This window comes from Schistocerca serialis, chromosome 11 (assembly GCF_023864345.2).
Source record: "Schistocerca serialis cubense isolate TAMUIC-IGC-003099 chromosome 11, iqSchSeri2.2, whole genome shotgun sequence".
Taxonomy (NCBI): Eukaryota; Metazoa; Arthropoda; class Insecta; order Orthoptera; family Acrididae; genus Schistocerca; species Schistocerca serialis.
Window position 1 is genome coordinate 148618271 of NC_064648.1, and position 21937 is coordinate 148640207.

At 42.7% G+C, this 21937-nt stretch overlaps 1 protein-coding gene across 2 annotated transcripts in view; it reads left to right on the forward strand.

Moving 5' to 3' along the window:
- The window catches only part of LOC126426788 (ATP-binding cassette sub-family F member 2), a 100408-nt gene that overhangs the window by 56443 nt on the left and 22028 nt on the right, over nucleotides 1-21937 (forward strand). For both annotated transcript variants that reach the window (XM_050088784.1, XM_050088783.1), the window contains exon 10: nucleotides 8924-9115. In XM_050088784.1, coding sequence (XP_049944741.1) covers nucleotides 8924-9115 — 192 coding nt within the window. The remainder of the gene's footprint in view (nucleotides 1-8923; nucleotides 9116-21937) is intronic.

Below are 21937 nucleotides of genomic sequence, written 5' to 3' on the forward strand. Positions count from 1 at the left end.
CTGGGCAAAACACTTGGGTCTAGACGTACAGAATTTAGAGGAACACATTGTGTAACAAACGTGCTTGCTTACAAGGGAACCTCCCCATCGCACCCCCCCTCAGATTTAGTTATAAGTTGGCACAGTGGATAGGCCTTGAAAAACTGAACACAGATCAATCGAGAAAACAGGAAGAAGTTGTGTGGAACTATGAAAAAATAAGCAAAATATACAAACTGAGTAGTCTGTGCACAAGATAGGCAACATCAAGGTGAGTGTGAGCTCAGCAGTGCCATGGTCCCGTGGTTAGCGTGAGCAGCTGCGGAACGAGAGGTCATTGGTTCAAGTCTTCCCTTAGTGAAAAGTTTACTTTCTTTATTTTCACAAAGTTATGATCTGTCCGTTCGTTCATTGAAGTCTCTGTTCACTGTAATAAGTTTAGTGTCTGTGTTTTGTGACCGCACCGCAATACCGTGCAATTAGTAGACGAAAGGACGTGCCTCTCCAATGGGAACCGAAAACATTTGATCGCAAGGTCATAGGTCAACCGATTCCTCCACAGGAAAACACGTCTGATATATTCTTTACGACACTGGTGACGGCATGTGCGTCACATGACAGGAATATGTTGTCGACCCACCTAACTTGCACACTTGGCGAATGGGTAAAAAGATTCTTCTACCTTGCGCGATTTAGGTTTTCTTGTGGATGTGATAATCACTCCCAAAAAGTGATGAAAACATAAGAGTTTGTCACACAAACTGCAACAAATGAATGGAACAGTTTCAGTCGCACAGTTTTCCCTGTGCTCTGTCAAAACATATGTTTTTAACGTTTTCAAATTTTTCCGCGTGTAGACTGTCAAATCCTGCATATGTCCAAACAAATCTGAACATGTCCTGGAATTTTGGAGAGCGAAGTTGATTATGTGTGAGTGCCTGAACTTTGATAATTGTCTGAAAATAAAAAATTAAACTTTTCACTCGAGGGAAGACTTGAACCAAGGACCTCTCGTTTCGCAGCTGCTCACGCCAACCACGGGACCACGGTGTTCCTGAGCTCACACTATCCTTGATGTTGCCTATCTTGTGCACAGACTACTCAGTTTGTATATTTTGCTTATTTTTTTCATAGTTCCAGACAACTTCTTCCTGTTGTTGTTGTTGTTGTTGTTGTTGTTGTTCAGTCCTGAGACTGGTTTGATGCAGCTCTCCATGCTACTCTATCCTGTACAAGCTTCATCATCTCCCAGTACCTACTGCAACCCACATCCAATCTGCTTAGTGTATTCATCTCGTGGTCTCCCCCTACGGTTTTTACCCTCCACGCTGCCCTCCAATACTAAATTGGTGATCCCTTGATGCCTCAGAACATGTCCTACCAACTGATCCCTTCTTCTGGTCAAGTTGTGCCACAAACTTCTCTTCTCCCCAATCCTATTCAATACTTCCTCATTAGTTATGTGATCTACCCATCTAATGTTCAGCATTCTTCTGTAGCACCACATTTCGAAAGCTTCTATTCTCTTCTTGTCCAAACTATTTATCGTCCAGGTTTCACTTCCATACATGGCTACACTCCACTACACTTCTTCCTGTTTTCTCGATTTATCTGTGTTCAGTTTTTCAAGGCCTATCCACTGTGCCAAGTTATAACTAAATGTGAGGGCGGTGCGATGGGGAGGTTCCCTTGTTAGGAAGGAGTTTCAAAATGTTAACGAGCAACACATTGTGTATCATTCCCAAATGTAAAATACACTGGTGAACAAAACTTAAGGATGAAAGTAACTTCCTTATGGTGTCTGTGAATAAACACAGCTCAATGAAACATGGACTGTACATAGAAAGAACTGCTACAGAATAGTACAGAAGGTAACAGAAAGGAATATGAAGGGAGACAAGCAGAAATGACACTTTAATTCAGAGAATAATGTCATTGAAGTCACCACGATTTATGATGTTCCCCTGTACATAATAAAATGTGGGGCACGGTTCTCAGTGGTATGTGTGATCATCGTGGTGGGCAGTGTGTGCTCTGCAACATGCTCCCACGCTGGCCACAAAGTTAGTAAGAAGTTCATGTGGTAGGGCGTTAGGGCATTTCATTCCTCGACCTGCGCTGTTAACTGGTGTGTGGTCGTTGGTGGAAGTGGAGGTATTGCAATTTGTCTCCCCAACATCTCAACATATCTCACATGTGCTTCATGCGATTGGAATTGGAGGGAATGGGCGGGCCAGTTCATTCACGGAATATCCTCTCGTTCAGAGAGCTGCTCCACCTGCACAGTTCCCCCCATAAAAATGAAGTAGGGTCCGGATGTGCCCCCAAAAAGAGATTTGTAGGGAAAGAGTTCAGTGTCACAGTTATGTTATCTGGTGAATGGACCGTACAGTGTTCAAAGTTTTGGAGCCCAGTATGCCAACGCAACATTATGTCCCGCCACATCACAACAAACGGAACACCAAAACTGTCCTGTTTGACGGTGTTCCCAGGTGTGTTTTGTGGAACCACCGTGCTCTGTATGAGGGTTCGTAATGCTCCCAGGAACACAGTCGAACACAATCGTTTTGGAGGTCTTGGTGTTAGGTTGCTGGGAGGCATAATGTAGTGTGGGTGTACTGACCTCCAAAACTCCGAAGATGGTACAACCACTGGTCTGTGTTCGTGTGAAACAGTACTCCTTCCCCATGTGCGTCTTTTCTGGGAAGCTTCAGTCCGGAGTTTATTTTTAGGGGTGACAATGTGCGACCGCGTGGAATGGTGCAGGTTGGGGAGAGCTCACGGAACGAGAGGATATTCGGCGAATAGCCTGGTGTGCCTGTTCCCCAAACTGAAATCCCATCGCGCACATGTGAGGTGTGTTGGGGAGATGTATTGCAGCATATCCACCTGTACAAGTGACCATCCAGCAGTTATCAATCATGCTCGCGGAGGAATGGAACTCCTTACCGGCCTTCTGCTCAGACTGGGAGTACCTTGCAGAGTGTGCATTGCCCATCATGTTGATCACACAGCCTATTAAGAATCATGTCCCACCTCTCCTTATGTCCAAGGAACCATCATAAATTGCAGTCAGTGCAATTATTGGCTTCAAATTAGTATCATTTCAGTTTTTCTTGTTGTGTGCTTCTTTGTCACCACCTGTAGTGTAGCAATTCTTTGTTGGTATGGTTAAAGTTTACTTGGCAGTAACACATCATGCTAAAGTTACTTTCGTCCTTAAGTTTTACACACTTTTTTAGGCCTAGCAACTTGAAATTTCAGGGTAACGTAGTGTATCACCTAAAAAATGTGCACTGTAGTGTTAATCTAGCTCGGGGAATGCTGATGTTCAGATTTGGAGTGCTGTTATCCTTAACTTTCGAGCTGCTACATCTATAAACACTGTTCAAACAAGCCCTGTAGTTTGCAATAGTGTGGACTTCTTCACCACTGCAGCAATCTGTAAACTTTGATATATTTTCAACTTTCTACTAAATATTAGAAAACAGTTCTTCTGAAACACCATTATATTGGTCCTTTTGTTACAGAAAGGTAACACTTCACGTACTGTTTGTCGTCGTACATTCATTGTGGTATTACATTAGTTTTTTTTACATTAGCAATTAATATGACGGCTAACTAAGCACAGTCTGTGTTCCGTGACATCAGCTCCATTATCATGGCGTGCCCTTCTATTCGATGGCACATTTGGTGCAGCACAGGATAACTGCTGAGCTGGCAGGTCCCATGAACTGCAGTAAAGCTGCTGCTATTGTTCCACCTCAAAGACATGTGGCATTCGTCTGTACCAGTTCGTTTGCACAAACAGTAATAGTACGAGGGCAGTTCAATGAGTAATGCAACACATTTTTTTTCTGAAACAGGGGTTGTTTTATTCAGCATTGAAATACACCAGGTTATTCCCCAATCTTTTAGCTACACAACACTATTTTTCAACGTAATCTCCATTCAATGCTACGGCCTTATGCCACCTTGAAATGAGGGCCTGTATGCCTGCACGGTACCATTCCACTGGTCGATGTCGGAGTCAACGTCGTACTGCATTAATAACTTCATTATCCGCGTAGTGCCTCCCACGGATTGCGTCCTTCATTGGGCCAAACATATGGAAATCCGACGGTGCGAGATCGGGGCTGTAGGGTGCATGAGGAAGAACAGTCCACTGAAGTTTTGTGAGCTCCTCTCGGTTGCGAAGACTTGTGTGAGGTCTTGCGTTGTCATGAAGAAGGAGAAGTTCGTTCAGATTTTTGTGCCTACGAACACGCTGAAGTCGTTTCTTCAATTTCTGAAGAGTAGCACAATACACTTCAGAGTTGATCGTTTGACCGTGGGGAAGGACATCGAACAGAATAACCCCTTCAGCATCCCAGAAGACTGTAACCATGACTTTACCGGCTGAGGGTATGGCTTTAAACTTTTTCTCGGTAGGGGAGTGGGTGTGGCGCCACTCCATTGATTGCCGTTTTGTTTCAGGTTCGAAGTGATGAACCCATGTTTCATCGCCTGTAACAATCTTTGAGAAGAAATTGTCACCCTCAGCCACATGACGAGCAAGCAATTCCGCACAGATGGTTCTCCTTTGCTCTTTATGGTGTTCGGTTAGACAAGGAGGGACCCAGCGGGAACAAACCTCTGAATATCCCAACTGGTGAACAATTGTGACAGCACCACCGACAGAGATGTCAAGTTGAGCACTGAGTTGTTTGATGGTGATCCATCGATCATCTCGAACGAGTGTGTTCGCACGCTCCTCCATTGCAGGAGTCACAGCTGTGCACGGCCGGCCCGCACGCGGGAGATCAGACAGTCTTGCTTGACCTTGCGGCGATGATGACACACGCTTTGCCCAACGACTCACCGTGCTTTTGTCCACTGCCAGATCACCGTAGACATTCTGCAAGCGCCTATGAATATCTGAGATGCCCTGGTTTTCCGCCAAAAGAAACTCGATCACTGCCCGTTGTTTGCAATGCACATCCATTACAGACGCCATTTCAACAGCTCCGTACAGCGCTGCCACCTGTCGGAAGTCAATGAAACTATACGAGACGAAGCGGGAATATTTGAAAATATTCCACAAGAAATTTCCGGTTTTTTCAACCAAAATTGGCCGAGAAAAAAAATGTTGCATTACTTATTGACCTGCCCTCGTACTTCCAAATATGGCTACAGAGTTTTTCACGGCAGAGTCTTTGCATAAAAATTTCATTATTCACTTGCTGTGTCAAATTTTGATAAAATTTCAATGTTTAGATGATATCCACCATCATAATATTTGTTGGGGACTAAAACTGACTGTCGTGAGCTGGCAAGGTACCCTCTCTTATACGTCCAGAACAGCATCTGATTGGCTGGATTATGTCATCGTCGTAATGGCACGTACAGCGGTGGTGTGCTCTTCATCTGTAGAATTTGCTTGCATTCTCTATCTAGCGTTGCTTGCAGCACCACCCATCACGTGAGGTGGTGAACTGCGAGCAGCATTCCCCTATGTTTTTTCCTGTCAAGTGCATGCTTCTATGCATTGCTAAGTGCAGAGCCAGTGTCTCTAATGAAGTTGTTTTTACAGTCTAATTTAAACAGCTTTTGTGATCTGAGTCCCAATAGTTCAGGTGAAGTCATGGTTAGCCTTGGACGTGGTCTCCCTGTTTACAAAGGTACCGGTGGCAGATGCGTGAAAACTGTTGGGCATTCATTTCTCCCCAGAAATTCTGAAATTATTTTGCCACACTTTGATGCCCATGTACTTATTGTTTGGTGGAAATTGTTATGAAATGACTGATGGTGCAATCATGAGTTCGTCATTGTCACCAGCCATACCTAACTTTCTCACCGAATATTTTGAAGGACGACTGTTGAAGAGTGCTCCCTTCCAGCCATCTTGCGTCTTTAGATATTTTGATGATACATTTTTAATCTGGTTGCATGACAATGAGGCTCTGCAGCACTTCGTTGGCCATTTGAATAGTATATATCCCAATATAAGATTTACAGTGAATATGGGGAAGAATGGGAGTTACCCTTCTTAGGTGTCTTGGTCGAACGGAAATCTGTATACGGAAAACAGACATATACAGATCTGTATCTCAATGGGCATAGCTTTCACTAGCCAGCTCAGAAGAGAGCTATGCTGTACAGCTTAGTACACAGAGCAGAACTATTTTGGATGTGGACCACGTAGGTTCTGAGATACAGCATCTGAAGATGGTGTACAGAAGAAATGGGTATTCTTTCCTGAGCTTAGATAAACACTGTTGAGAAGACACGACTCCATTCAAACAAGCAGATGACCAACACAGCGCAGCTTCCATTCTGCGGTATAACAACTAGCCAGATAGGAAGAGTCCTAAACAGGCAAGGAATCGGACCAGTCATCTGGGCACTCAGAAAAAGTAAAGAAATGTTGCAAACCATTAAAGATAATCTCAACCTGAGAGTGCCGTGAATTGATAACATTGCTTGTGAGTGTGGCAAGAGTTACGTGGACCAGTTTATAGGGACAGTTGCCGATTGTTGCATTGAACATCATCACCTTAAATACAAATATTCAGATAAATTAGCAGTGGCAGAAGACAGCAAAAGATCATTTTTTGAACAAATGAAAATAATAGTTCACGCTTCAAACTATTGGGACTCTGTGATCAGAGAAGCTGTGTTGAAATTGTGTGAAAACAACTTCAAGAGAGACACAGGCTATACACTTGGCAATACATGGAAGCGTGCACTCGACAGAGAAACACGGAGGAATACTTCCTGCAGTTGATTGCCTGATGTGATGGGTGTCACTACAAGATGCACTAGATGAAGAGTGCAAGGAAAATCTGCGGATGTAGAGAGCGGGACCTCTGTTCGCACCATCATGACATTGACGTTATCCAGCAAATTGGATGCCATTCTGAGGTTATAAAACAGGTAACCTTGCCAGCTCATAAGTCAGTTTCAGGCACCGACGAAGATAATGGCGAATATCTTCAAAAACTTGGAATTTTATCCGAATGTGATGCGGCAAGTGAACAGAGAAATTTTTGTGCATACAGTAGAGCGTCGATTATCCGAAGTAATTGGGGAACATGGGTGTTCGGAAAACTGGTTTGTTCGGATAATCGAACTGTACATGTTTATTTGCCAAAAAGAAGTACTGTACAGTAAATTTAGTCATAAAAACAGGCATCTCTTTTAGTATTACAAAGTAACATACAAAGGCAACTTCAGTAGGAATATATAGTAATAATCTCGTACTTGTCCCTCATAGAAAGGACAACATGTTTACGTTTAAGCATTGTGTATCGTCAATTTCACTTCTTCACGCAGCAGCACACAAGTGGTCGTAACAGTAAACAGAAGGTGACTGTCTGCACCGTGAGAAGCTCTTCTTGGGGGTGCACAATCCTTCAAAGTGCGCGAAGCTGGCGCAGCTGTTGCTGTGAACAGCTTTGATACTGGCGCTACTTCTACTGCCAGAGCCAAGCCGACAGAAGTGTGCTGATTGTTGAAACACAGCGACTGGCGGCTTGGCCGGTCAGCAGCGCCTTGTGAAGGCCCCATTAGAAGCAATGTTCCACCAGCGGTGGCCCAGTGCGGCGACTACTGTGGGAAACATGGTTTGGGAGTGAGGGGGATGATGGACGGTAGGGTGGGAGAGTAACAGGTGCGAGCGAGTACACGGTTCGGTTAAGCGGTTGTTCGGTTGACCGACGTTCGGATAATCGACGCTCTACTGTACATCCAAATAGTTAGCAATTTTAAACTATTTTAGTACTTAAAAAAATACTTTCAGCTGTTGTGACCCTTGTGTGTCAATTAGGTAGACACTAAAAAAACATGATTTTATCAAAGTAATGCGTTGCACCAAAGCACACTAAGTAAGTGTTCTGCACAGTTCCTTCCTAAGGAGGTAAATTGGCTGAACAGTGTGCAGTGCAGGTTGCACTCTGGCCCCTTGGATGAAAATAAGGTACATATCAACAAACACAGGTAGCAGCAGAACAAAAGTCGCCCCTAAAATGATTAAGATATTGCTTTCCCCGAACTCTTACGCAAGTGGGTGCAAGTAATGAGTGGATGGGCAAAGTATCTATTAGGAACATTACGTTTGTAGATTGTGGACAGTTGGGAATGTGGGTCTCACAGGAAGCGTGCAAGGGATAAGTCCCTGCAGTTGCACTATTCATCTGTGTCCTCAGTGGCCGAGATGAATAGAAGCATCTGCCATGTAAGCAGGAGTTCCGGGATTAGTCAGAGTCGGGGCACACATTTTCAGCTGTCCCCATCAAGGTATGTCAACACCACCTGTCGGCAGCGGACGGTTTCATTTATCATTTACGCTGTTAAAGTGTCTCAACACAGAAAGGTATCCTTTCGTATTGTAGCTGGAGAGTGGTCTTTCCATTTTCTACTTGTTCTTCTTTTTCAGCATTTGCAGCATTGCCTCCTCTACAGTCTGCCTCCGTACATCCGCCTCCCTTGCTTTTCTCTTTCATCTTCACATCCCCATTTTGGCAGGGTTATCAGACATGCCGTCCATCGTCCTTGTTCTCGGTCAGCTCTTCCTGTCTGCCTTTTGCACATCCTGCAATCTCTTGCCCTCTCCAGACATCCTGAACGGCACATTCAAAGAACGGATGGGCATAACTGTATCTTTCATTCACACAATTTTCCATATTTAAGCCGTTTGTCTTACACTCCGACCCTCCACCCCTTTCTTGACCTCGCAGATTTTTCATTCGACTGCCCTTTGCTTGTTGTTAACTGCTTGTGACATTCCCTACAGCTTAGTCTGCGCAGCAGCCAGTGTGCGAGAAAACGTTACACTGTGAACTTCATTCTTCTTGTAGTTAGAGTATTACTAACCTTCCATAAGTTTGGACATTTGGCTATATTTCCTGTCGTATGTTCTGCGTCTTATTACGGTGGTAGTATTAATTGAAGGTGCGTGTTGCAGCTGATCCCAACGGAGGGCATGATCCGCAAGAACTCTCACCTGCGCATCGCACGCTACCACCAGCACTTGCACGAGCTGCTGGACCTGGACCTGTCTCCACTCGAGTACATGATGCGCTCCTTCCCCGAGGTAAAGGAGAAGGAAGAGATGCGCAAGATCATTGGCCGCTACGGCCTCACCGGCCGCCAGCAGGTAGGTGCTAACGTGGCACTGTGCTGTGATAACGACCTTATTTACTCTAGAGTGTCTGTTCTCTCAGACGACTTCAGACCTTGTTTTAACTGTCTTAAATTCCAGAACTGCTACACCATTTTCATTGAATAACTTAACGTACTATTGTTGAAAAAAAAATGGTATATTCTATTAGTTACCACATACGTGATCTGCGTTATGTGACTACCAACAACATCCCATGTGTCTGCTTGTGTCTGTATATGTGCGGATGTGTGTGTGTGTGTGTGTGTGTGTGTGTGTGTGTGTGTGTGTGTGCGTATACAATGACAATGGGGAAAGGGACAGATAGACAGATTTACCAAAGTCTTTATTAGCAAGTTCTCCAATATGATAGGTACGGTAGGCTATAATGTCTCTGTCTACAAAACTTTCAAGGCCAGGCACGTTAGGAACTCCAGTACCACCTCGTACAATAGCTACTGTAAGCCAACCATTACCATGTGTAAAAGAATCGTTAATGTCAATGCTGAAGTTAAGTCTACAACCACAGAAAACACATGGTCAATCGACAAGTGCAGTAGCAGCAGTGTTCTTCACAGTATTCTTCTTCTTGTCTGCAGCAGATGTAGTGAATTCGATGTTCTCAATTGTTTTGTAAATTGTGTGTCTGGAACGACGACGATATCTTCTGTATGGCATCTTGGCAGCGTTCAATGCAGTTGCCTGTGCAGCAGCAGCAGCGCGAGTGATCCGGTGCGCGGTGCTCGCTCGCTTTTATAGAAGCTGTGCGCTAAGTCCCCAGCTGGCGCGCTGCCAAGATGACGTCGGGCGGCCTTATCGGCGCGGGGTCAAAGGTCAAATGCTCAGTGTGCTGCATTTGTCGATGCCATACAGAAGATATCGACGTCGTTCCAGACACTCAATTTATAAAACAATTGAGAACATCGAATTCACAACATCTGCTGCAGACAAGAAGAAGAATACTGCTGCTACTGCACTTGTCGATGGACCATGTATTTTCTGTGGATGTAGACTTAATTTTAGTATTGACATTAACAATTCTTTTACACATGGTAATGGTTGGCTTACAGTAGCAATTGTACGAGGCGGTACAGGAGTTCCTAACGTGCCTGGCCTTGAAAGTTTTGTAGACAGAGACATTATAGCCTACCGTACCTATCATATTGGAGAACTTGCAAATAAAGACTTTGGTAAATCTGTATATATGTCACCTTCTGCATTGTCATTGTATACTCGTAATAAGAGAAAAATATCTGTAAATGAGTCTGTATTTATTTGGATTAAAGGTAAAGGAGTATGTGAATATGTAAAGTTTGTTGGAGACTGTACTTTGTATTTTCATAAATAGTGATCTGTAGCGTAGCTGAGAACCGGACATACATACATACATATCTTTCGGCATAGAGTATGTAACAGCATGTCACATCAGCACACTGAGCATTTGACCTTTCACCCCGCGCCGATAAGGCCGCCCGACGTCATCTTGGCAGCGCGCCAGCGGGGGACTTAGCGCACAGAAAATACATGGTCCATCGACAAGTGCAGTAGCAGCATTATTCTTCACAGTATTCTTCTTCTTGTCTGCAGCAGATGTTGTGAATTCGATGTTCTCAATTGTTTTATAAATTGTGTGTAAAAGAAGCGAGTGTATACCTGTCCCTTTTTCCCTCCAAGGTAAGTCTTTCTGCTCCCAGGATTGGAATGACTCCTTACCCTCTCCCTTTTGTCTTTCCCTCTCCTTCCCTCTTTCCTGATGAAGCAACCGTGTGTTGTGAAAGCTTGAAATTTGTGTTTGTTTGTGTTTTTTATTGTCTCTATCAATGTACCAATGCTTTCGTTTGGTAAGTTACAGAATCTTTGTTGTTAGATATAAATTATTTAATTGGCTGGATAAAAAAATTACTCACTAAGTTCCAGCAGAAAACACACATAAGACTGTTGTAATTGGCAAGCTTTCAGAGTCAGTGGCTGCTTCAAGCAGAAGCATTGAAGAGGAAGGAAGAAGGGTGAAGGAAAAAGACTGGAGAGGTCTAGGAAAAGGGGTAAGACCTCTCCAGTCTTTCTCCTTCACCCTTTTTCCTTCCTCTTCAATCCTCCTGCCTGAAGGAGCCACTGACTCCGAAAGCTTGCCAATTACAACAGTCTTGTAGATGTGTTTTCTTCCACTGCTTGGCGAATAGATTTTTTTTATCTATCCATTTAAATAAAATGTTAACTGAATAACATAAATGGATAGATAAAAAAAATCTCTTCACCAAGCGGCAACAGGAGAACACGAACGCAAAAAGGTTTAACTTTTACAAGCTTTTGGAGTCAGTGGCTGCTCCTCCTCGTCCTGGCAGAAGAATTGAAGGGGAAGGAAAAGGGGTGATGGAAAACGACTAGAGAGAAACAGGTACAGTTCAGAAAAGTCACCCAGAACCCCAGGTGAAGGAAGACGCACAGTCCGGTAAGTCTACCCTGACCCTGGGTTCTAGGTGACTTTTCTGAACTTTATCCCTTTCCCTAAATCTCCCCAGTCCTTTCCCTTCACCTGTCTCCTTCCCCTTCAACTGTTCTGCCGGGAGGAGGAGCCACTGGTTCCAAAAGCTTGTAAAAGTTAAAACCTTTTTCCTGCTGTCATGTGGTGAGTAGATTTTTTGTCTGTCCATTCACATTATGTTGTCAATAATTGAACATGTTAACTGAAGACATTCTCAATTGTTCCCAACACCATTTTCCTCACCCACATATTGTTTTCTTTTACATTGTGATTACTTGTGTATGATGAAAAAATTTGATCAGCTTGTCTCATTGGTTTTGGTAACTCGAAGTTTGTTGTTGATTGGCAATACGTTGTTGAGAATTAGTACAATAGTTAATAAACAGAGGCTTGTTAAGTGCCCAAACATTAAAAATACCGGAAATTATCCAATTTGAAGAAAATTTATCATTGGTTTAGTTGTTAGGGAGTGGCTGCAATGTGTCCACTGGTTAAGAATCTGGTATACATATGCAGCTTAATTTCGCCAATGTATGTCTAATAGCATAGCATGCTTATTTCTACTTATGCCACCTTCCCTCTAAAGAGAGCCATTTTAGTGTGCACGTGTCATTTATAGCAATGAGTGTGGTATGTGACTCCCAATTATCTGCTCTTGTGATCGGATCCTTGTAGGCAACAGAAAAATTTATTCATTTTCAAAGTGAAATTAAAGGATAGTGTGATCCTTTTGCTTTTGATACCCCAGGCTTTATATAGCCAACATATTTCTACAGAAAAATCCCGCAAGGTAATAAAATTACACTAGGGTGTATTCAATTTTCCACAAGTTTGAGATATACAGTTTCTTTACAAGACTAGCAGGAACCTAGAACTTCATATTTTCAATTAGAATGCTATTAGACTCAACACACACAGCTCTGCACATGCACATCTTTGGAGCAGGCTTATTAAAGGCTTTGGAGCCAGTCACAAGAATTTGCTCTGATCAGGAAAAACTGGTTACAACCGACCATTGGCCGCAAATCAAACAGCTTACACTCAGTCGCAAACTACAGAAACTGGGAGAATGCATACGTCGAATGCATTCACATGGTTGCAACAGTTGCAACTGTATCTCAAACCAACGTAATCATTCAGTCTTATTATCTTGGTTGTCACAAACATTTGACTTTCTTTTACCCAACTATGTAAAAATTTTCAGGCTTGTAGTTAGGCTGGCATCTTTATAGTTCAGTTTAAATTGCTGCGAGCGAAACAAAACGCTAGCTAACTTCATGTACAAATCTTGGGAAATTACTTATGAGCAACACGATAGGCTACACAACTTGGACACATCAGATTGTCGTGTGCACTTCCCATAGTTTATCACACAAACAGTTACCAACAGCAGCATGCTGTGCAAAAGTCGTGGGCACTGTAAATGAATTTTTTTACCATCTACAAAGTAACTAAAATCCTTTATAAAGTGCCATTGAGCAGTTTAATCAAGTAAAAAATTTCTGTTATAAATGTTGCAGATTGCTAACTCTATGTTAATTCTAGAAGCAAACAGATTGAAATATCAGTGTTTACATGACATCACTCAGACGGGAAGCGGACAGTGTTACTACCAATATTTGTAGCACTGGTGCATGTGCATGCGCTGGTACTAATTGTAGACCAGAGAGATGGATGTGATGAATGACGTAAAGGGATTAAATTGAAAGTTGTCACCACATGTTATGTAAATAAAGTGTAACAGCCTAGGCATTTTTCAAATAGATGCGTAATACGATAACAGTCTTTCACAACAGCACTGTTGTACACTACGTGTATCTGGACACCTCCATAAACATAAGTTTTTCATATTAGGTACATTGTGCTTCCACCTACTGCCAGATACTCCATATCAGCGACCTCAGTAGTCACTAGACATCATGAGAATGGGTCACTCCGCAGAACTCGCTGACTTTGAACAGGGTCAGGTGATTGGGTGTCACTTGTCTTATGTCTTTACACAATATTTCTGCACTCCTAAACATCCCTAGGTCCACTGTTACTGATATGATAGTGAAGCGGAAAGGTGAAAGGACATGTACAGCACAAAACCGTACAGGCCGACCTCGTCTGTTGACTGACAGTGACCACCGATAGTTTAAGAGGGTCATAATGTGTAATAGGCAGATATCTGTCTGTACCATCACGCAGGAATTCCAAACTGCATCAGGATCCATTGCAAGTACTATGACAGTTAGGCCCGAGATGAGAAAACATCGATTTCATGGTCGAGCATCTGCTCATAAGCCACACATCGTGCCGTTAAATGCCAAACGGCGCCTTGCTTGGTGTGAGGAGTGTGAACATTGGACGAAAGTATTATGTGGAAGAGTGAATCACAGTACACAATGTATCGATCCAATGGCAGAATGTGGGTATGGCGAACGATCGGTCAACATCATCTGCCAGCGTGTGTAGTGCCAACAGTAAAATTCGGAGGCGGTGGTGTGATGGTGTGGTTGTGTTTTTCATGGCACTATCACATGAAAGACCTACACTGGTGCTTTAAGCATCTTCTTGCTTCCCACTGTTGAAGACCAATTCGGGGATGGCGATTTCATCTTTCAACACGATCGAACACCAGTTCATAATGCACGGCTGTGGCAGAGTGGTTACATGACAGTAATATCCCTGTAATGGAGTGGCCTGCACAGAGTCCTGACCTGAATCCTGTAGAAAACCTTTATATGTTTTGGAATGCCGAATTCGTGCCAGGTCTCACCAACGGACATAGATACCTCTCCTCAGTGTAGCTCTCCATGAAGAATGGGCTGCCATTCTCCAAGAAACCTTCCAGCACCTGATTGAATGTATGTCTGCGAGAGTGGAAGCTGTCATAAAGGCTATGGGTGGGTCAATGCCATACTGAATTCCAGCAATACCTATGGAGGGCGCCATGAACTTGTAAGTCGTTTTCAGCCAGATGTCCGGATACTTTTGATCACATAGTGCAGGGCTTCCCAACCTTTTCAGCTGGCGGACCCCTAGTCAGTCAAAAGCACAGTAACTTCAAATTTCAGAGCGAAGCCCATGGGAACTGAAAGCTTCTTAATGCAAGTGCCATGTTCCCAATGACGACCAATACCCCCCCTGCCCCGAGGAGTATCAATAGTTTTTGGTTTAGCGATGAATGAAAACAACTTGAAATTAACGATCCAATTGGAATTCTCACTGTATCCAGACACTTACTAGTGGATTTACTCCCTTTATTCAACACACTATAGCCTGATTAAAATTACTTCGTAATTGAAATTTCACACGATCGAGCTGTCTTCTTCCAAGAGCAATCAACGTCATGTCCAAACTCTTCGCTGTTGACAAGCTGTCACTTACGGTCTGTTCACTTCCACTATTTGGCTACTGTTATGTAAGGAGCATGCATATTTCGTAACAGGCGTGTCTGTGTGTGTGTGTGTGTGTGTGTGTGTGTGTGTGTGTGTGTGTGTGTGTGTGTGTGGTTTTTCGTGAAATCCGAAGAAAAATGTTCAAATGTACATAAAGTCTTCCTTTGGTCGTCCTGCCTCCTCATTCATTTCAACTGGAAACTTCCCTTGTTGTGAAGGCGTTGGAGAAACTGCAGCCTTCTTCAATGACCCTGACTTCAGCCACCGATCCTTGTCAGAAGTAATAAACTGGTCAAAAATCGGCTTATGAAACAGGTAGTGCACTGACAAGGCAAGTTTAACATTTAATGTTGCCTGGGGCCACATACGTGCCAGCAAGCGCTGCGATTGGTCGACAAAGCTCGCTCCGCGCATGCGTAAAAGGTTTCAGCGCATCTAGCGCCGTGAGCCAGAGCACAAACGACCCCCGTATTGTTGCTAAACAGTCGATCAGAGAAGCCGCATTCTCCGGCACTAAACTGTGTATACGTTCTCACTTACGAACCACAAAGGCTGCTTGGGGGATACAACCTGAAGTAGAAGTACACATGCTTTTTACACGAAAAAAAATTAGTGATGAATTTGATAATCACATTTTTATTCAATAATTTTACTCATTATTTTACACTATTTGGTGAAAGGTGGCCACGGACCCCCGTAGAAAGAGCCGGCGGACCCCTAAGGGGTTCGCGGACCACAGGTTGGGAAGCCCTGACATAGTATATAAGACATTCTCTGACTTCTTGCTATGTCAGTTCAGGGCAAATCCTTGAGCTTTCAATGATTATCTTATTGTCTCCGTCAGGAGCAACTGACTGTTGAATCTGCTGCTGTTGTGGCCTTATATAACCCAAAGGTGGCTTCTGATTGGTCAGTAGTTATGTCATGCTGTTGCAGGTAGTGTCGGAGTCTGCGCTGGAGGTGCCACCGCTCCTGCCATAGCTTACCGTATTTACTCGAATCTAAGACGCACCTGAAAAATGAGACTCGAAATCAAGGAAAAAAAATTTTCCCGAATCTAAGCCGCACCTGAAATTTCAGACTCGAAATTAAAGGGGAGAGAAAAGTTTTAGGCCGCACCTCCAAATCGAAACAAAGTTGGTCCATTGTAATATGAAAGACAATTTAGGTCGAATGAATTAAAATACAGCTACAGTAGTTCGGTTCGAGTCGTAAGCTTAGCAGTTAAGCTTCACCAGGTAGCCATTGCTATGCGTCAGCCGCTCCGTCCGTGTTTATACGGATACCCTTCCTTTTTCACGTGCTTTGTCTGGTTTGAATTGATTGCTTATTTTTCTTTGATCTGATAAGTGCCATTCTCTTTGTTTTAGGTGTTTACGTCACTCTAAGCTGAAAATGCATTACTGTACTGTGTCGTGCATTGTTTGTCGCATTCTGATAATGCGTTTTTACAAGCCGGACGGTGTGGCCTAGCGGTTCTAGGCGCTTCAGTCCGGAACCGCGCGACCGCACCGGCCGCAGGTTCGAATCTTGCCTCGGGCATGGATGTGTGTGATGTCCTTAGGTTAGTTAGATTTAAGTAGGTCTAGGGGACTGATGACCTCAGATGTTCAGTCCCATAGTGCTCTGAGCCATTTGAACCATTTTTTTGTGTTTACGACCTGTCGCCGCTCACGGCATGGCTTGCTTTTGTGCACGCTACCGCCGCTTACAATTAAAAAACAAAAGAAAGGAATCGTCTCATTAGCGAAACAATGGCAAGAGACAGCTATTTGTTGTTACTTACACTGCTGCTTTCTTCGATAATGATCAACAAGAACCAAATAATAGACTGCATATGATAGATGATGTTCTGAACGAGAGTTTAGCAAAAATTTTTCTCCGTTTGAAAATCTTTGCAGGCGCCTCTTTAGTACATTACATTCTGCACAGAAATTAGTCATCTTAGATTTAAAAATCTAGTCAATTGCCGTGCTTCATTTCTGTCTGTACCACTATTAGGCATAAGAATAATACGAATATAAACATGACATGATATGTATATTCTTCCGCGTTTGCTGTTGTCTCACTAAAGTTTCGTAGTTTATTAGGCAGGCAGGATCTAAAAGAGATAGCAGCAAACACGAAAGAATACTTGGCAAAAGGTTTATATTCGTATTATTCTTATGGTGAAGAGAATACTGCATGTGATTCACAATACATAAAAGTTCCTATTAGCAACCATCTCTTCTCACAGGTGGGAAAAAATTCAGAACGTAGAGTTGACCATATTGACAAACGTCCCAAACAGTCCTGCCAGTCGGATTTTCGTAGTACATTGAAATGCTGCTACATTCGAAGATGAAAAATACGGAATTTGTATTTACTTCGTCGGATGATGTATGAAAACGCAGTGGTTGAAACTCGGGGCGGAGAAAAAAGCTCATCTTCCATCTTTTTTTTTTAATTTATTTACTGACGCAGAGGTTTTGGTGCCAGTATTTATCTTTGTGCATGCAAAGCAAGCCTGTATAGCGCTACTTATATTCGACGGCAGAACTTAGTTGTGGCGGCACCTACCAACATTTTTCAGAACTTCCGCTTACTTTGCACTCGATTCTAAGCTGCAGGTGGATTTTTGGATTACAAAAACCGGATAAAAAGTGCAGCTTAGATTCGAGTAAATACGGTAAACATTGAGACATTTGTCTCTGGCTCTTTCCTGCCTTGAGAACTCGCTTTCACACACTGCTAAGATCATTTCTGCCATCATTGTTGAACATTTTCTCACACAGTTTTATTTCTACAGACTCTTCAATATTGTACATTTGTTTGTGAGGCTGTGCTCAGCAACTGTAGATTCCTCAAATTCTTGATTTTTATTTATTTATTTATTTATTTATTTTTTTAATGTGCCACTGGTATTCTGCACAGCAATCTGAAACAGTGCAGATGGACTGACTAATGTAAGTGCTTTTGCAATCACATGAGATTTTGTAAATCCCAGGAATCCTAATGCCAAGTCTGGCCTTGTGTTAAAGGTATTGTAGCATGTACAGTAATAGAGAAAACTAAGAACTTGCCTGCATATGAATAGCGGATCACGTTCCGGAATCTGCAAATGTTACTCATTATAAAGCTTAAACTTGCATCCAGTTTCATTAGAAGTTGAGAGTAGTATTCTCCAATTGTGGTTCTAACTTCTTCAATATAATAAGACAACAAAATCCCTTTTGCATCCCGAAACACCGACACGGTGATCTTTCCAGCTGATGCCACTGTTCTTGTCTTCTTTGGAGCTGAAGGACTGCCTTCTAACTACTGTGTAGACTGCTCTTCAGATTCAGGTGTGTGGGATGAATCCAAGTTTAATCTGCTGTCGTGTATCAACATAAAAAGTCACTTCTGTCTTTTTTTTTTTTTTTTTGAAAAAAAAGCACTAAGCATTTCTTTGCAATTATTGTGTGAATGCAGTTTATTTGCAGTGAGCACATGCAGGACCCATCTTGCACAAACCTTTCATGTGCTCAGTTCCCAGTGCAAGGTGTGATATCTTCCTTTGATGTCTTTAGAGCAATAGCAATTTCGTGCACCTTTATACACCGATCTTCTAAAATCGCATTGTGTGCTTTGTCGATGATTTCCAATGTGCAATTTTTGGACGTCGTTTGCTGGACTATCTCGTATACTTTCACGGCCAAGTTTAAACTCGGTAGCCCATTTCTTCAGGGTGCAAATTGAAGGTGAAGAGGTGCCATACACATTTATGAGCCACAAATGAATTTCTGTTGGTGTTAATCCTTCGTTTATGAATTTAAATATTGCATGACACTAGAGTTCTTCAATTTTCAACACCGTGCACACAATTCCTTGGAAAGACTGCCTAGTCAACTTCGGCCTGAAATGACTTGCAGTTGCACACGCCATTTACTAACACGTATACCGATGTAAGCCGTAAAAAAGTACATGAATAGTGCTGTGATTCTGAGTGAGGCTGAGAACTTTTTGAACACACATCATATAGGCAGGGTGTCCTAGGAGGAATGGTCAGTATTCGGGGATATGAGACGAATGAACATTTGAACAGAGGCATATGAATGTGGGCTATAAACTGTGCATCTTCTACTGAACAAGTGCTCATGGCTTTTAAGGTAACCATTTTAGAGTCCATCTTTACATGACATTTTTTACTTGTTTTTGTTCCTTGCTATGGCCTCCCAGTAAGTCACAAATGCAATCGGACAACTTGTACAAATACTCGTGTAATGATTCGCAGAAATCTGAAATGACCATGTAGGCTGAGTCATAGGTGGGGAAAAAAGTGGATTTCAGTTCATTGGTGGGATAGTATCAAAATATAGTCAATCTATAAATGAAAATGCTTACAAATCTCTCATGTGAGCTGCCCTAGAATATTGCTAGTGTGCAGGGGATCCATACCACATAGAGCTAATAGGGGATATTGAACATATACAGAGAAGAGCAGCACGAATGGTCATGGGTTTGTATGAAGCTAGGGAATGTGTCACAAAGATTCTGAGGAAACTTTAACTGGCAGCCACCTGAGCTTTCTGGAGAAGGCCTTGTAACATGCCCTAGAGTACAGATGGGTGGGGTGGTACCTTTAAACTGTTCGTTGTTTCGACTGTGCTCCCTGTCCACACCACATAACTGGTAATCCTGCGGTGGTCGTATTGTTCTGCTCCACACTGCTGCTGGCTTGCCTAAAATTATCTATCGAAATACGCAAGTGAGTTAGGGGAGCCATTCAACATCAAAACACGACACTGTTCTACGTCTGGTATGAACAACTATTTTCTGAGACTATTAAAGACAATCACAGGTTTCCCTGTTTACATTCTAATTCAGAAGTGTTATCCCAATTAATGGATGATTAACAGTCCACAATATCATTCGGACGAGCATACGTGTAACCGAACACGGCGCAGATGATTGTTGATGATGGTGCAGATGATTGTTGATGATGCGAAAGCCGAATGAGTGCACGAAAGTTCTTACGCTCGTCACGCGTACACAGATATTTGGTGCCAGTCCTCCTTTACACTAGTAATGATATAGCTCTGTTCGTAAAGTTAATTTTTCAGTTCTCACTTGTATGAGGGTGCACGTAACCGTTGCGGCACGGGTGATTGTTGATAATGCGGAAAGCGATGACCAAACGCACGTTCTCACGCTTGCTACAAGACACTGGCAATTGACTGCACTCTTTTATGGTAACTAATTTTTACTGATTCACATCAGTTCATTCTGGGAGACCGCAGATGATTGATACAGTACGGTACTACACGCAACGAGAGGATACACAAATACGTTATCAGCAGCACTGCTCATTTTTAAACTACTTCTTGATGCACTTCCCTCTGAATCATATACTTATTTTATCACTTTACTGTAATAGCACTTGTAGAAACACTTCAACTTCCGTACTAACAATGCCTCTCATATGCAGAGCTACACACTACACAACATAACAGTTCCGTGTCCAGCGATCGACTAGACAGAGAAACTCCACAACTAAGCCAGCGATATGGCAATACACTTACAGCCTGTTTACAAAGTTAAGAGAACCAGCTTTAAATAATAGGGATCATGAGGTCAAGAGTAGATCAATTTCAGTGCGCACAGACGTATTTCTTTGTCACTCTAAGAGTAAGGAGTTTCATGAGTAAGTTAACTTTGTTACAAGGGCTTGCACCATACTTGATAAAAACAAGCCTATCCACTATTCACAGTTTGTTAAGTTCGTGACACTGTCTCGTAACTGTTTGTGGCTTTCTGAAAGTTGTGATACTACTGAAAGTTCTTCTAATGTTTGTCCTCTTACTGTTCATATTAATCCCATTAACTTGTTATTTTTTAGCAGTATCACAACTTGCAAAAAGCACAAACAGTTACACAATAATGTCAGGCACTTACACCAGCCTATCCACTATCAATAGTTCATTCTCAAGTGTGGTACAGGTATTTATAACAAAGGTATGTTCAATGAAACTCCTTCCTTTTCGAGAAACACAAGCAGTTATTAGGAACAGTGGTGCTAATAACTAAGCATTTTAAATAAAATAATAAAAACAAATAATTTACTTTGGTTCCCTACAGCTACACTGTTGTAGGTGCCTCCCTCAGTTCTTCAAATTTCTACATAGAGAGGGGGTGCAGTATGGGGAAAGGGCCCTTGTCATAATTTTTGATTCAGTCATGTGCTGCAATGAGTGAGTCTAAAGTCAACGGTGTGACTCTCGTTCAAAAAAACTGAATCTGAGAAACGCCTCATCGGTAACGTGATTCTTTCGAGCACCTAATCAGCTGGCAATTGAGCATCAATTTTCACTGGTGTTGTCACTCTTACTTTTCCACACTTTGCTGACTCATTTAGATTCAGGTGTATATATGTATATATAGTTCTGTCACAGGTCACGAGATTCAAAAAATGCATCCACTTTAGCTGCAGATATTTGGACCTCTATGTTCAGGCAAAATTTGACGACCCACCCAGAGTGCTCTTGGCGGTGATAAAGTTGTTCTGCGACGTGGCTGAATGGTTGTTGCAGCTTCTTTCTGAGAAGGAATTCCAGATACTGTCACACTTTTGTTGTCTCTAATAAGATCACCAGTATTGCAGACATTCTGTCCTATACTCTTAATCTGCATACGACTGCTTTCCTACTTGTTTACGGACCTTCTCAAACTCTGTATTCTGAGCAAACATATGAGGTCTGTAGAGTGTTTTGTTCCCAAATTATGCCTCATCTGTAAAATTTCTACTGCTTCACACTGTCAGAAGTGAGAGATACCATACACTGTGTTTTGTAGTGCACACAATCTGCCGAGATGCAATAAGCACTACAGATGCGTGTGTCTGAGGTTTGACCATTTGCCTGCCCACTTCTGCTGCACGGATGTCGGCACGCCCCTCTCATCGGCTGCATGCACTCGGAACAGAGAATTTAGGAT